Below are 15365 nucleotides of genomic sequence, written 5' to 3' on the forward strand. Positions count from 1 at the left end.
TCTCTCATTGTCTTTAACCTTTGGACCATGTCTAGTATAAAACTACTAGACTTGATTTTCTGACTTAAGAAGCAAAACCTCCCTAGGTACTTATACAACTGTCAAAAATCTAAAAACATCAAAGTTTTTTTAAAAATTAAAAAAAAATTTTTGGCCACACCATGCGTCTGGTGGGATCTTAGTTCCCTGACCGGGGATCGAACCTGCACCCTCAGCAGTGAAAGTTTAGAGTTCTAACCACTGGACCAATTGTGGGACTTCCCTGGTGGCTCAGCGGTTAAGAATCCACCTGCCAATGCAGGGGACACGGGTTCGAACCCTGGTCCGGGAAGATCCCACATGCCGCAGAGCAACTAAGCCTGTGCGCCACAACTACTGAGCCTGCACTCTAGAGCCCGCGAGCCACAACTACTGAAGCCCACGTGCCACAACTACTGAAGCCCGCGCACCTAGAGCCGGAGCTCTGCAACAAGAGAAGTCACCGCAATGAGAAGCCCGCGCACCTCAATGAAGAGTAGCCCCCGCTCGCCACAACTAGAGAAAGCCTGCGCACAGCAACGAAGACCCAATGCAGCCAAAAATAGAAAAATAAATCAATTTATTTTTTTTAAAAAGAGACCAATTGGTTATCAACTTAATCAATCCCCCCCCCTTTCATTTTAATTGGGTCTTTGAGAAAAAGAAAGATAAATGCATATGCTCAATCTACCTGGTTCAACCAGAAGCTCTTCTAACATTATAGCCCTTCTCACATCTGAAGTCAGCTTCCCCCTGGGTGTGTCTTCTCCATCTCCACATGCCCACTTCCTCAGTGGCTCTCACGGGACATGGTTTTTACAGTCTCACTAAGGGTGTCACCTGCAGCTTACTCTTCAGATGAACTTCTCAGAATGCCTTTTTCATAAATATCCTGCCCAGATCTGCACACAGTTCTCCAGAGTGACAGTGGAAGTTTTCAGATATCCTTTTTAATTTTTAAAAAAATTCTTAAAAATTTATTTTATTGAAGTATAGTTGATTTACAATGTTGTGTTAATTTCTGCTGTACAGCAAAGTGATTCAGTTATATATATATATACATTATTTTTCATATTCTTTCTATTCTGGTTTATCACAGGGTATGGAATATAGTTCCCTGTGCTATACAGTAGGACCTTGTTGTTTATGCATTCTGTATATAATATAGTTTGAATCTGCTAATCCCAAACTCCCAATCCATCCCTCCCCACCTCCCATCCCCCTTGGTAACCACAAGTCTGTTCTCTCTCTGTGAGTCTGTTTTTGTTTCATAGATAAGTTCATCTGTGTCATATTTTAGATTCCACATAGAAGTGATATCATATTGTTATAGGGTGTGTATGTGACCCAGTAATTCTACCCCTTGTTATGACATAGCAGTAATGCATGCATATGCCCGCCAAAAGCCATGAACCGGAAGTTCAGTGCAGTATTATTCATAACAGCCCTCAAGTGGAAACTCCACAAATGTCCATCAACACTGGATGTGTAATGTGTGCTGTGTTCACCCAGTGGAATACCACCCAGCAATGAGGTGAATGATCTACAACCACGTACAGTACGGATGACTCTCATGAGAGAATTTACTGCATGATTCCATTTATATCAGGTGCAAAACAAATCTATCAGCAGAAGTTAGGACAGAGGTTGCCCTGGGGGAGAGGTAGTAATGAGAATGGAATGTGACGGGGCTTCTGTTCTGCTTCTGTTCTGTTTCTTGATGAAGGTTCTGTGCTCAGTTTGTGAAAATTCTTCAAGCCCTACATTTAGATATGTGCATGTGTCTTGCAAGTAGGTTGTACTTTAGTAAATAGTGAGTGATTTTTTAAAAAAGACTTAGGCAGAAAGGAGTAGTTTTATCATCCCAGAAAAATTGGGCTACCTGCTTAAGGACAATAATATTGCACATCAGACAGAGGCTTTTGCTGAGACAGGGATCTGGGCTGCACGTATTCTGAGCCAATCTCAAACTTCGGAAGAATTCACTGAACCCTTTTTATTGTCATCAAAACAAGGGACCCTCGAGCCCATGCCCTTGGTGTAACTGGATTACATCCGTCTTCTGGGTCTTGATCACTCCCCTCCCCAATTCTCACCCCACCCCAATTTGACTCACAGCCTCCATTCCTGCTTTATAGAACTTCCTTTTCTGCTTGGTTGCTTTTCCTTTTATCTCCAGGTATCTTATTGTCTTGCCATCTGGCATTTTCATTCCATCAACTCTTTTACATTCTTATGTGATTCTTTCTCAACCTCCTCTTTTTATTTTATCACCTGCTTTGGGTGGTTGGGATTTTGCATTAACGTTCCTCATCTTTTTAAGCCCTGGTTAAATTCTGGATTCTTTCCTGGTCTTCCTGCCCTGCAAGGCCACGTCTCATCAGGCTGGAGTCTGTCTTTCTCTCTGGGGCTTGTCTGTTTTCCTTCCTATCACTCCTAATGACACAGACATGACCTGATGGGAGGATAGAGCACGTTTTCCTTCTCTTGCTTGGGTTAGTTTTATTCAGCAAATTCCACGCCATGTTTGCTTCGGTTGGGGAGGTGGTGATGGTGATGTCGAGTCATCTTGCTGAGCCTGCTGGCACAGACTGAGATATGTAGTAAACTGAACATCTAGGCCTTTTTTTCACAAGATCAGCGATTTCTATGCACTTGGTATTCTGAACCCGTGAGCCAGATTTTCCATTTATCCTGATTACATTTCAAACGTTAGATTTTATCCATTATTCCAGCCTGTCAAGATATTTTCCAATCTTAATTCAGTCGCCCAAGATCGCATTTATCCCTCCAAGCTCCCGATAAGCCTCCATCTCAGCATTCAGTGATGACAATGCCCGTCAGAGGAGGACAGGCGCTGTGGATGGTGCCTCGGTGCCGACCACGGCTGCTCGCTCCAGATAAAGAGAGAACAGATGATGGACAGCGGCCCAATCAAGGATTTGGTATTTAAAGGATAGACTCTTGGATCCTTTTTTTTCTTACACTTATGGCTTCCAGTTCAATACCTCAGTTCCTTGGACCTGCTTCTCAAAGGCTGTGGACCAGAGATGGGGGTTGTAAAAGAAAGTTTCAATGGTAGGTTCCTGAGTGGCTTTCTGGCCACTTTTTTGGATTCCCTGTTCTACCCTTGGAGTCCACAGTGAAGATGACCAGAACGGTAGGCTTTTCAGCTGCATTAGAGAGTGTACACAAACCACCTAACTGCCCAAATGGGGAAACTGAGGTGCAGTAAAATTAAGTTCCTGGCCTGGTCTTGACCTTGTTTCTGGATGATGGCGCCAGGGCTGGAAACCTAGTCCCTTTGCTCCAAACTGGACCATCTCAGCCAGGTGACCATGACCTATGCCTGCCCCCACTTCCTGGAGGGCCAACGTGCCTCCAGAGTTTTCCGGAAAACATTAGTTTCTTTCTTTCTTTTTTTTTTTTTTTGGTACTTAAAATTATTTTTATTGTTTTACTATTTATTCGTTTATTTTTACTGTTTAAATTAAAAAATTTATTGAAGTATAGTTGGTTTACCTTTGGTAACCAGCAGTCTGTTTTCTATGTCTGTGAGTCTATTTTTGTTTTGTAAATAAGTTCATTTGTATCATTTTTAGATTCCACATACAAGTAATATCATATGCTATCGTAATTTTTATTATTTATTTTTAATGAGTTATAGTATGTATGACAATATTATGGAAGTTTTAGGTGTACAACATAGTAATTCACTAGTTTTAAAGGTTATGTTCCATTTATAGTTATTATAAAATATTGGCTGTATGCCCTGTATTGTACTGTATATCTTTGTTGCTTATCTATTTTATACATAGTAGTTTGTATCTCTCAATCCCCTACCCCTATCTTGCCCCTCCCCCTTCCCTCTCCCCACTGGTAACCACTAGTTTGTTCTCCATATCTATGAGTCTGTTTCCTTTTTGTTATATTCACTAGTTTGGAAAACATTAGTTTCTTATTAAAATATACAAGGATAGATGGTGGCATAGAATGCAAAAACCACTTGGATTTTAAAAATGAAACAAGAGGATCCAAGAAATGTGCATTTACTAATTACTTGGGCCATGGATGCCAGATCCCTCCAACAGTACAAAAATAGATTATTTAACCTCATGGAACAATTTTAAAGAAGAGAAATAAGACTTCAGATAGACTTAATGAATGTAACAGCACTGCTTGTGGAGATACATCTATGGGGAGGGGGTTCCATGATTTTTTCCTTTCTGCTATTATTATTATTATTATTCTAAGCTATTTGTAAAGTGTGACCAGTGCATAGAACGTAAAAGAAAACGTTTTCTTCCCGCTAAGAAGCCTTTGTCAGGTTACTGGGTATGTCACGGGGTCCTCTCTATGACATACAGGTTCATTCATTTAGCTTTATGAGGACATTGGTCAGTTCTTGCAAAATTCCAAGGAAGCAGAAGGACTACCTGATTGAGACCCATTTCCCCTGGCTGTGGACTGACTCTGTTATCCAGTTAAAGGTAACTCTGGATGGCATCCTTTTGCAGGCAAATTTCTAACCCAAGAACGTCTTTCAGCTCTGAGCATTGTCGAACTGAATGTTGCTATGAGACTGCAGCTATTTATTCCCCCAAGATGTTTTCTGAAAGAACTGTGATGGGGCTCTGGTAACAGAGTGTATTTTTCATAGCTACACAATCATTTTTATTCTCTCTTCTTTAAAAAGAAAAAAAGACCCCCACCATTTGTATAACATTTCCCGTGAATACATTAGAATGTTAGAGGGGTGATGCATGCCAGAAGTCTTGGCAGGTAGGAGCCCTTTCCACTGTTTAATTTCTGTTTTAATCTGATGATGTTGTAGAAGGTAGATTTGCCTTGAAAAGCCAAAGATCATCAAGATTTCACTGAATGCTCCAATTGTGTGCATAAAGGGTTAAAAATATCCCCCCCCCCCCCCCCGCCACTTTAACCTCTTGGATACCTCTTGGAATAATAGATACAGATACATGGGTTTTAGAGTAAATACTTTATCAATATCTTCTTCAATCAGTACCTTGGTGGGTGCATGTTTATTTCACAATAGAGATGTGTATAGAGAATATCTATTGATTTTGCCTGCCCATTATCCTTTCCTTCTTTTTCAGCTAAAACACCTCACTTTTCCTTGGGGACCCACTCTCTCCAGGGGTGATGGTCAAAATATATAAAAACTGGAGTGACATGGGTACGACCATGCTCGACCAATCAGGGTGGATGTTGACTGTAACAGCCGTTGAACCCAGCCTTCCTCAATACACTTTCAATGAGTCTTGAAACTGAGATGCCCTGCCCTTCCTTCTCCAAGGGCCAGGCATGAACCAAGCGAGGCCAAACAGATTCTATGTCCTGAGAATTTGCCTACTGATCAGCAACACAGGCAGGGCTGAAAACACTTGGCATGGGTGTGTCCCAAAGGTGTGGCCCTGGAAGCTCCAGCTTCCTGTCCTTTCTAAGACCTCATTGCTCAGCTTTTTCTTTGATTCTATAAGCTACCACCATATCCACCCAATACATTTTGTTTTTTGCTTATATTTCCCAGAATTCATTTCTGTTGCTTGCAACCAAGGAACTCTAAGACGGTAATTCAGAAAATAAGATAGTAAAACAAATTTTCCGTAATGGGAAGGAATCCTGTTTTCCTGGGTAATTTTATTATAAAATTGTAGAAATAATTCTGTGGAAGGAAAAAAAAGCCTTCAAAAGAATAAGTAGGAAATATGATGAAAATGAAATTAAGAAAAGCAGAGTTGTGGGGCAAAGCACTCAGTTTACTGGTTGGTGTGACAAAGGACTTGAACTAAATAGAGCAGAAGTGCTAAGCTTTCTGTGAGTTGCTATCCCTACCTGGGTTTTATTTTTTTTTTTTTAATTTTATTTATTTATTTATTTATTTATTTATTTATTTATTTATTTATTTATTTATTTATGGCTGTGTTGGGTCTTCTTTTCTTGGCGAGGGCTTTCTCTAGTTGCAGCAAGCGGGGGCCACTCTTCATCGCGGTGCGCGGGCCTCTCACTATCGCGGCCTCTCTTGTTGCGGAGCACAGGCTCCAGACGCGCAGGCTCAGCAATTGTGGCTCACGGGCCTAGTCGCTCCACGGCATGTGGGATCCCCCCAGACCAGGGCCCGAACCCGTGTCCCCCGCATTGGCAGGCAGATTCTCAACCACTGCACCACCAGGGAAGCCCCTACCTGGGTTTTTAAAATAAATTTATTTAAAGTAGCTTCCTACTTTTAGAATTCCCCTTTGACCTTTAGTCACTAGATTAAATCCTCCAGAACATGTTTCTTGAACTCCAATGCACATATAAATTGCTTGGAAGATTTTTCTTTTTTCTTTCTTTCTTTCTTTCTTTCTTTCTTTCTTTCTTTCTTTCTTCCTTCCTTCCTTCCTTCCTTCCTTCCTTCCTTCCTTCCGCGCCAGGTCTTAGTTGCGGCACACAGGGTCTTTAGTTGCGTCATGCGGTATCTTTTTTAGTTGCAGCTTGTGGACTCTTAGTTGTGGTATCCATGCGGGATCTAGTTCCCTGACCAGGGATCGAACCCGGGCCCCCCTGCATTGGGAGCATGGAGTCTTAGCCACTGGACCACCAGGGAAGTCCAGATCTTTTTCTTTTTAATGTAATATTTTATTTGTTGAGGGGTGGATACATCCTTCATTTCTTTTTTTTTTTTTTTTTTGATAAATTTATTTATTTTATTTATTTATTTTTGGCTGTGTTGGGTCTTTGTTGCTGTGTGCGGGCTTTCTCTAGTTGTGGCGAGCTGGGGCTGCTCTTCCTTGCACGGGCTCCTCATTGAGGTGGCTTCTCTTGTTGCGGAACACAGGCTCTAGGCACGCGGGCTTCAGTAGTTGTGGCTCGCAGGCTCTAGAGTACAGGCTCAGTAGTGGCGCACGGGCTTAGTTGCTCCACGGCATGTGGGATCTTCCTGGACCAGGACTCGAACCAGTATCTCCTGCATTGGCAGGCAGATTCTTAACCACTGTGCCACCAGGGAAGCCCCTGTTTTTTTTTTTTGTTTTTTTAAATTGAAGTATAGTTGATTTACAACATTGTGTTAGTTTCAGGTGTACAGCAAAGTAATTCAGTTATACATACATATATATCTATTTTTTTCAGATTCTTTTCCCTTATAGGTTATTACAAAATACTGAGTATAGTTCCCTGTGCTATACAGTAGGTCCTTGTTGGTTATCTATTTTACATATAGTAGTGTGTATATGTTAATCCCAAATTCCTAATGTACCCCTCCCCCTTCCCCTTTGGTAACCATAGGTTTGTTTTCTATGTGTGTAGTGGAGGATCTTATTAAAATGCAGTCTGATTTTACATTTCCATCAAGCTCCCGGTGATGCCCGTGCTGCTGGCCAGGGGACCACAATTTGAACAGCGAGGCTCCAGGCCAGAATATTTTGCTCCAGCCCAGGTTTCTCAGATTCCCCATTTAGGGCTTCCAGACTACCTCCCTTTGTCTCTGTAGAACACACTTGTCATACCACTCCAAGCCGGCAGGCGGCACCAGCGCTCTCCTAGAGTCCCTGCTGAACTGATTCCTCGCTAAGAACCAGTTGGTATATTTCAGAAGGATTCATGTAAAGGGAGCTTAAGAATCTCCAAAGTAAGCATATTTCATCGCATTTGGTTATAGTTTGAACCTCCAAGCAAAATGACCACTGAGGGGGGAATTCTTGCTAAGTATTGTGATAACCCTTTTTTTTTCTTCTGATTTAAAAATCTGTCCATCTGTCCATGCCTCACTGTGGAGATTTGGCTCTTTACGTTTGTAATTGGAAAGTAAGAGGTGCTTTAGCAAAGCCTGCTGCAGTTAGATTTTAGAGGGCTTTCTCACATGTTATCGTACTGCTAGAAGAATCTTTACTACCGCTATTATTCCCATTTTACAGATGACAAAACAAAGGCACAGAGAAGAGGATTTAGTGACTTGTCTACTGCAACAAAGGGAGTGAGGAACAGATGAGATCCAGCCTTGAGCATCTGCTCAAAACCCTCAGTCTTTACTGTGTATGGAGAAACAAACAACAACAGCAATAACAACAAACAAACAACAACAAAAACCAATACCTGGGTTATTTTCTGCATTAAACCTTGTTCTTCTCAACAACGTTGAAATTTAACTAACCTTTGTCAAGGATAATGGTTTAAATTTGAGGAATTCCTGGGTTCCTGATCACAGGAACTGGAATACAGGGAGTTCTGGGCATAACTTCTCCCTAAATACAATGATACACTTTGGATAAAATGATCTGTGATTGCAAGTCTTCTACAAACTTTGTATTTATTTACCATAGCCAAGGAGTCCCTGTCCTACATGTGGTATCAAAGTTCCCTTTGAAAAATTTCTGGGGAGGTTAGGCATTAAAATAGAGGGAACATTTTGAATATATTTAGAATAAAACAAAGGCTTTTTTGTGCTTGCGTGAAGGGGAGTTTAGGGGAGTCGATGTCTCATCTTGGAAAACCTCCCACAGGTTTTGCAGCCACAGTAAACTCTGGGGGCTACTCCCATCCCCTTCCTTCACCCCTCCCCCCACCATCCAATCTGGTGCAAGGAAGTTGCTGTCACCCCAAGGCCAAGCAGAGCGGGTTCTTGAGCCTCGAATCTCAGGGTAGGAAGGGCTGCTATGGGTGATCTCGAGGAACCTCAAGATCTTCAAGCATTTTGCAAAATGGGTTCTGTGGGATGTTAACACGGAGTATTAGGGGGACAATGTTTCTGTGGTCATGCCACGGGGTCAGTTGAGAAACACTGGTTTAAATGAAGTCACAGAAGTTTCTTTTCCCCAGGGCTTCTTGGAGGTGTTCATATGCGTGTGTGGCGGGGGGAGATCTTTAAGAATGCGGCTTGTGCTCTGCTTCCCAGTTAGGAGATGAAGGAACCTCTTGTTCCTGGAACATCTGAGGCTTACAGAACACCCTGTGAAAATCCTCATCTAGTTCATCTTGCCCCACAGACAGTGCCAGCTTCATGGCAAGTGCAGTCACGGGGCCCAAGATTCCTTTAATGCTCTGCCGTCACCATCTTGAAATTCTTAGTAAGTTCTGAACAAGGGGCTCTGTTACCTGAAAACTGGGTTCACCTCTTGGTGGGTGTTAAGCCAATAGACACAACCAAGTCAAAGATCTGGAGAAGGAAGGATTTATTATTACTTGCAGCAAGTAAGGAGAACACTGGGGATCAGTGTCTCCCCAAATAGCAAAATTGGGGAAGTTTTAAGCTAAGGGTACATGCACATTCATGAATGGGCTTGAGCAGAGGAGAATTCAGCATAGAATTGGGTCAGAGGTCGACAGAGTCCAAGCTTTAGTTGATAGAAGTCACGAGGGTCAACATCATCATTCCTTCCTCCACCTGGGTGGGTACCTTAGTTCCTGCAGATCGCAAAGATGTGCATCAGATTGTTATACATCTCTCTCTTGAGGAGGAACTAGGACTCTGTTTTATTGCTGAACTGTTGTTTCTTGACAGCTTTCCCTTCATTCCTGCATTCCCTCACTTCTCTTAAGATCCTTGATTACTGAGACCTGTTCAAGGGCAAGCACTGTGGCCAGACTTACATCACAAAATAGCTTCTCTTCTGTCAAGAAAGCCATGCGTGGTTCTCTTTCTCTGGGGACCCCCTACCCTATCTGCTTACAGCTCCGCACCTGGGTTTTGCACTGGGCCCTACAAATGATGTAGCTGTCCCTGCCTACGGAGGACCCAGAGGAGGAGCTGGGTCTTGGCCTAAACATTTCCTGGTCTTTCCTCTCCTTCCTCTCTGTACTCTTCTTAGCTTCCTCTTCCCACCTATGCTGGCTCCCTCCTCCCGTATCTCCTCCTGCTTCCCTACTTTCTGCATCTTCCATCCTACTCCTTATGCCTTCCCTTTACCCTCTGTCTTCTACCCGTGGACATATCTTTTCTCCAGCCCAAATTTAAAGATCCCTGGAATAAAGCTCTCTAATGTTTCCTTAGCTCTCTTTGCACTTGTGAAGGGATGTGCCACGTACTGTAGCAAAGTGCACACTCTGGAGGGTGGTCAGCCCTGCATTGTGCTGTCAAAATAGTACCGGATGTTACCGCTCTGCTCCAGGCGCTGCTGCATTCTCTAGTTTGTATCTGGGAATTCAGGGAGAGGAGCACAGAACACAGAAGAAAGCAGAAAGAGAACACATTTCGATGGTCTTTAAAGCAGTCCTTTCCGAGACTAATAGCCTCTTTTGTCTAAATGTATCACATTAATGATTTGAAATGAAATGTTGTTAGCACCTTCTTACAGTTAAAGGAAAGAATCAGTGCAGCGCCCCTCAGCACATCAAGGGAAGCGTCAGAACTGAAGGCGGGTTACAGCATCTCTCACTGACAACCAGGAAGGACCCACTTACCATAACAAGGCAATCTTCCCTGCAGGCTTTCAGAGTCATCAAAGACCACCCTTCCTGTCCAACCCTGTTTCCACCTCTCTCCCTTAACTTCCATTGTTGTCAAGGTGTTTTTTGTTTGTTTGTTTTTGTTGTTGTTTTGGCAAGTAATATAAATTTAAATCAAACCACTGTAAGGAAAGAAAAGGAGATATATTGGTTCCTTATAACTGAGCAGTATAAGGGTTGGGAATGGCTTCAGGTATAGCTGGATTCAGGAGTCCAAATGATGTCATCTGGACTCCTTGCCCCCTCCTTCTCTGTGATCCCTACTTTCCTTTGGGACATATTCTCTGTCCAGATCTCTCCACACAGAGGCCAAGATTGCCCCCTCAGTTTACACTCTTCATGGCTTATGATCTGGAGAAAATGTCATTTCCCCAAGGGTTCTGTAGCAAAACCGGAGGGGAGGTTCTGATTGGCCCAGCCAGGTTATGAGTCATAGCTGATGAGCCCACCCCTCAGCCAATCACAGTGACCTGGAGAATGCAGTGTGCTGGGATTGGCCCATGAGGGTCACATGCCCACCCACCTGCTGGTGGTGGTGGTACTGGAAGGAAGAATGAACTCTTGCCCAATAAGGTAGGGTGGGTTCTCTTAAAAAAGAGGGTTCCAGGGCTTCCCTGGTGGCGCAGTGGTTAAGAATCCTCCTGCCAATGCAGGGGACACGGGTTCAAGCCCTGGTCCGGGAAGATCCCACATGCCGCGGAGCAACTAAGCCTGTGCACCGCAACTACTGAGCCCGTGCACCTAGAACCCACCTCAGTGAGAAGCCCACGCAAGCAACAAAGAGTAGCGCCTGCTGACCGCAACTAGAGAAAGCCTGCGTGCAGCAATGAAGACCCAATGCAGCCAAAAATAAATAAATAAAATAAATTTATTAAAAAAGAAAAAGAGGGTTTCTAGTACTAGAAGAGGGAATGTGTGTCCAAAATGACAACTCAGGTGACTCTCCCTTCTCGGTCTGTCCCATGACTCCTCCCCTCCCCCACACTTTGCTTACATCTGCCTCAGGGCCTTTGTGTGGCTCTAATCCCCGCCTTTTCTCCACTTTCCTAAGCCCAACCCGTCAAGACTGAACCCATAATGACCACTCAGAAAGTACTTTATGGGCTCTTTTGGGAGCCGATAGAATACTGAAGAGGTTTCACAAGGGAGACAGATCTTCTGTTGATTTGAAGACAGGTATCCTAGCTACCTATCTTCATCACGCTTCTGTGAGACTCTGTGCTGGTCAAGGCTTTTTAGTTGAAAGGATCAGAGAGACACAGGAGTTAGTACAGATGAAAGGGTGGTGGGCTCAAAGGAGTCGAGGGCATCTCCTGGAACCAAAGAACAGCTAGCTGAACCCAGGGGACTCTGGAAGCCCTGGGACTCTAAGATGAGACCAGTCGTGCGGGTGCTCCGGGGAGAGACGGCCTCCCGTCCTCGTGTCTGTCTGTCTGCTCGGTGCTCCTGCTTCCCTCAGTAGCTGCCTGTATCTGATTGGTCTTCACTGTGCTCTCTGGGAGAGGTGGCGGCCTGGTTTAGTTCCCATGCCCACCATTCTCTGGGGCTCTTTGCTTGGGTTTTTGAGAAAAAAAGAACACATTTGGTCACTGAGCAGCCAATGTATCAGCTGTCTTTGGGCATCCCCCACTAGTCCAGTAATCTGTTCATCGGGGTCATGTAGCACACACATGGTTGACCAGGCCATGGGTGGGAGCAGGTCTCAGAAGAGTGGGTGTGGGCTGAGCAGGCGCCCCAAAACATGCCTCTTATGGATACGTGGAGCAGCTGTTTCACAGGCTAATCGGTTAAAGCTGAGAGAAGTTAAATGACTCACACAAGGCCACCCAGCCAGGGAGAGGTGTCTGTCCACTGCTTTTTGGTCACTTCTAATGAAGAGGGGATGCCCAAAGCCCTCAGCATTGATTAGCTCTCTGAGGCCGGGAGGCTCTGGGGAAGGAGCCAGGCAAGGGGCTGGGTTTCAGTGGACCCCACGGTGAGCACTGAACTAGACCCTGGAGTGGAGAGGAATTAAGACACTGGGGGGCTTCCCTGGTGGCTCAGTGGTTGGGAGTCCGCCTGCCAATGCAGGGGACACGGGTTCGAGCCCTGGTCCGGGAAGATCCCACATGCTGCGGAGCAACTAGGCCCGTGCGCCACAACTACTGAGCCCACACACCTAGAGCTCATGCTCTACAACAAGAGAAGCCACTGCAATGAGAAGCTCACAAACCACAGCGAAGAGTAGCCCCCGCTCGCCACAACTAGAGAAAGCCCACGCGCAGCAACAAAGACCCAATGCAGCCGAAAATAAATAAATAAATTTTTAAAAAATAGAGGTAAATTTAAAAAAGACCCTGGGATTTGACTAGAAGGGTCTTGGTGACCTTCAGGGAAGCAGGTTCAGGGGGTGTTAGAAACTGATGATGGAGTTAAGGGGGAGGTGAAGAAAGGATGGAAAGACAGGGAATAAAAGGGAGACGTGGATTATGAGAAACAACAAATGATGAAGCCTTGGTCTGTGTTCTGGCATCAGGGACTGTGCTCGCTGCTCTACCATGTTATAAGAAATTCCAGAATAGTGCCCTGTCCAATCGATAAGTTAAAAATGAATGGAAGGAAGTCCTCAACGTGGTACATAGGTAAGCATTAAGTCCTGAGACTCTGATACACTTCAGAGAAACCAAGAAGTATGTGCACAATAGGATTTGGGTTGAAAAGGTGCCCATAATAGAACAAAGTTCATTGTTAACACAGGCAAAGTGTTTTTCTAAGTTATAGGGCATTATCTTACCTTTTGTGACATTAAATGCATTTTGCTCTCCAAAATTCTTCATCAGTTAGGAATATTCTTAGCTGTTCATAATAGAAAATCTAAATAAATAATTTAAAATGTATAAAAATATAAACTTAATGAACTAGATAATATACCTCTGTCTCAGCAAAAAGGCTGGAAGTAGGCATTTACAGGGATGGCTCAGGTGATCATCCATGTCATCCAGTATTCAGACTCTATTTTTCATTTCACCCTGGTTGGTTTTTCATTTGTGTAATGGTCGTCACCTCATGGTTGTAAGGTGGCTGCCACAGCTCCGGAAGAAAGGGGAAGAGAGCCACGAGCAAGCCCTCTTCTTACATTTGTCCCTTTTTACCAGGAAACAAATTATCTTTTTCAGAAGCACCCCAGCAGGTTTCCTAAAGTGTCAGTAAAGAGACTAGGACACTTGGCCGGTATAGCTGCAAGAGAAGCTGGAAATGTAACCGTCCATCAAAATGGAATGTGATATCCTTGCCATGTTTAGCTCAATCAGGATCCATCCCCTAGGGATGTGCCAGGGTTGGACGCATTCCACCTGAGCAAAATCTGTGTTCCATTAACAAGGAGGAAAGAGTGAAGGCCACCAAGAGCATCTTTACAATCCCTCCCATCTACCAGTGATACTGTTTTCATGGTAGGCCTCCTCACAGTGGAGACAAGTAATGCTGAAGGCTTTGCACAAATGGTGGCTCATGTGCTGAGTCAAAATGACTCTAAGATGTAGAATAAGTCACATGTCAACACAAATCACCAGGGAACACGTCAAAACTCCTACTTGCCACTTACCTTGAGTAGCTTGGCTTTGCAGATAGAGTGCTCTCTATCAAAAGAATAATTTTTAATGTCATTTCTTACTCTTGCTTCACACTAAGGGTTTTGATCCATAACAAACATGCAGTTACTCCGTAACACATCACAAATGTCACTGACATTGGTTTCTTTAAAATCAAAGTGTTACTCATATCCACTGATACCATTTGCTGGGGGATTGTTCTGGACGGAGTATACTTCATTGGGCTTGATTTCTTTCCTCCTCACTTTCAAATTCATATTCACGGACCTTCCCTGGTGGCGCAGTTGTTAAGAATCCACCTGCCAATGCAGGGCACATGGGTTCGAGCCCTGGTCCGGGAAGATCCCACATGCCGCAGAGCAACTAAGCCCGTGCGCCACAACTACTGAGCCTGCGCTGTAGAGCCCGCGAGCCACAACTACTGAGCCCGTGTGCCACAACTACTGAAGCCCGTGCGCCTAGAGCCCATGCTCTGCAACAAAAGAAGCCACTGCAATGAGAAGCCCGTGCACTGCAACGAAGAATAGCCCCTGCTCGCCGCAACTAGAGAAAAACCGTGCGCAGCAACGAAGACCCAACGCAGCCAAAAAAAAAAAAATTCATATTCACTACTTAGCAAAGTATGTGTAATTGAGAGATTTGTTCATTTGGGGTTTCATAAAAGGTTAGCTGATTTGTTGACATTAAAAACAAAAGAGCATTAACTTAGAAGCCACGTTTAAATAACTGAATATTTTTCAAAATCTAGCATGTGTTCCCAGGGGCTGGAGGCCTGGTGAGGATCTTGACACATTGGTGGGCTTGTGACATGTCCGACGACTGTGGCCTTGAAGGGGTTTAGGCTGAGTGTGGCCAGATCTGCTTTCTAAAAAAAAAATCCAGAAACCTGAATTTTGGGGAAGTCTCTCAATTGTTTGCATATTGGCAACAAAGTCTTAAAATTTTAAAACACTGAGCGCCAAACTAAACCAGATTTACGGGCTTGATTCAGTGAGAGGGTTGTCACTTTTCAACATCAAAAGAAGTCCCTTATTTGAGAGATAAGATCACAGAAGCCCAGGGCAGAGACGGAGCAGGTGCAGAAGGACAGACAGGCCTCGGGGGTCTTTCCGGGCCAGACAGGTGGTGGTCCCCTTCACTGAGAGGTTAGTGGCTTGCCCAGGAGAGCAGAAGCTCATGTAGACTCTGAATTCCCCTTCAGGACAGGAGAATTCTCTCCTCCAGTTGTCCACTGACAGCTCGCGGCTATGCACCTTCTTTGGAAACTGGTTTCACTCCAGAAAGTTGCCTCCACAAGATACACCCCTTTCT

General features: G+C 44.2%; 1 protein-coding gene across 8 annotated transcripts in view; it reads left to right on the forward strand.

The window, feature by feature from the left end:
- LOC309629566 (uncharacterized protein) overlaps window positions 1-15365 on the forward strand; it is a gene marked incomplete at its 5' end in the record, with an annotated part of 203825 nt that overhangs the window by 83873 nt on the left and 104587 nt on the right. For 2 of the 8 annotated variants that reach the window (XM_082393677.1, XM_082393681.1), the window contains one exon: window positions 12980-14652. The exons of 4 other annotated variants lie outside the window; for them this stretch is intronic. Coding sequence is in view for 2 of the 4 variants with exons in the window: in XM_082393681.1 (XP_082249807.1) it covers window positions 12980-13010 (31 nt within the window). Of the gene's footprint in view, window positions 1-7937; window positions 10717-12979; window positions 14653-15365 lie in introns of those variants that run through there. 2 more of the 8 variants (XM_082393673.1, XM_082393674.1) reach the window with 1 other exon arrangement.

This window comes from Balaenoptera borealis (genome assembly GCF_965194805.1).
Source record: "Balaenoptera borealis genome assembly, chromosome: 5".
NCBI classification, from domain to species: Eukaryota; Metazoa; Chordata; class Mammalia; order Artiodactyla; family Balaenopteridae; genus Balaenoptera; species Balaenoptera borealis.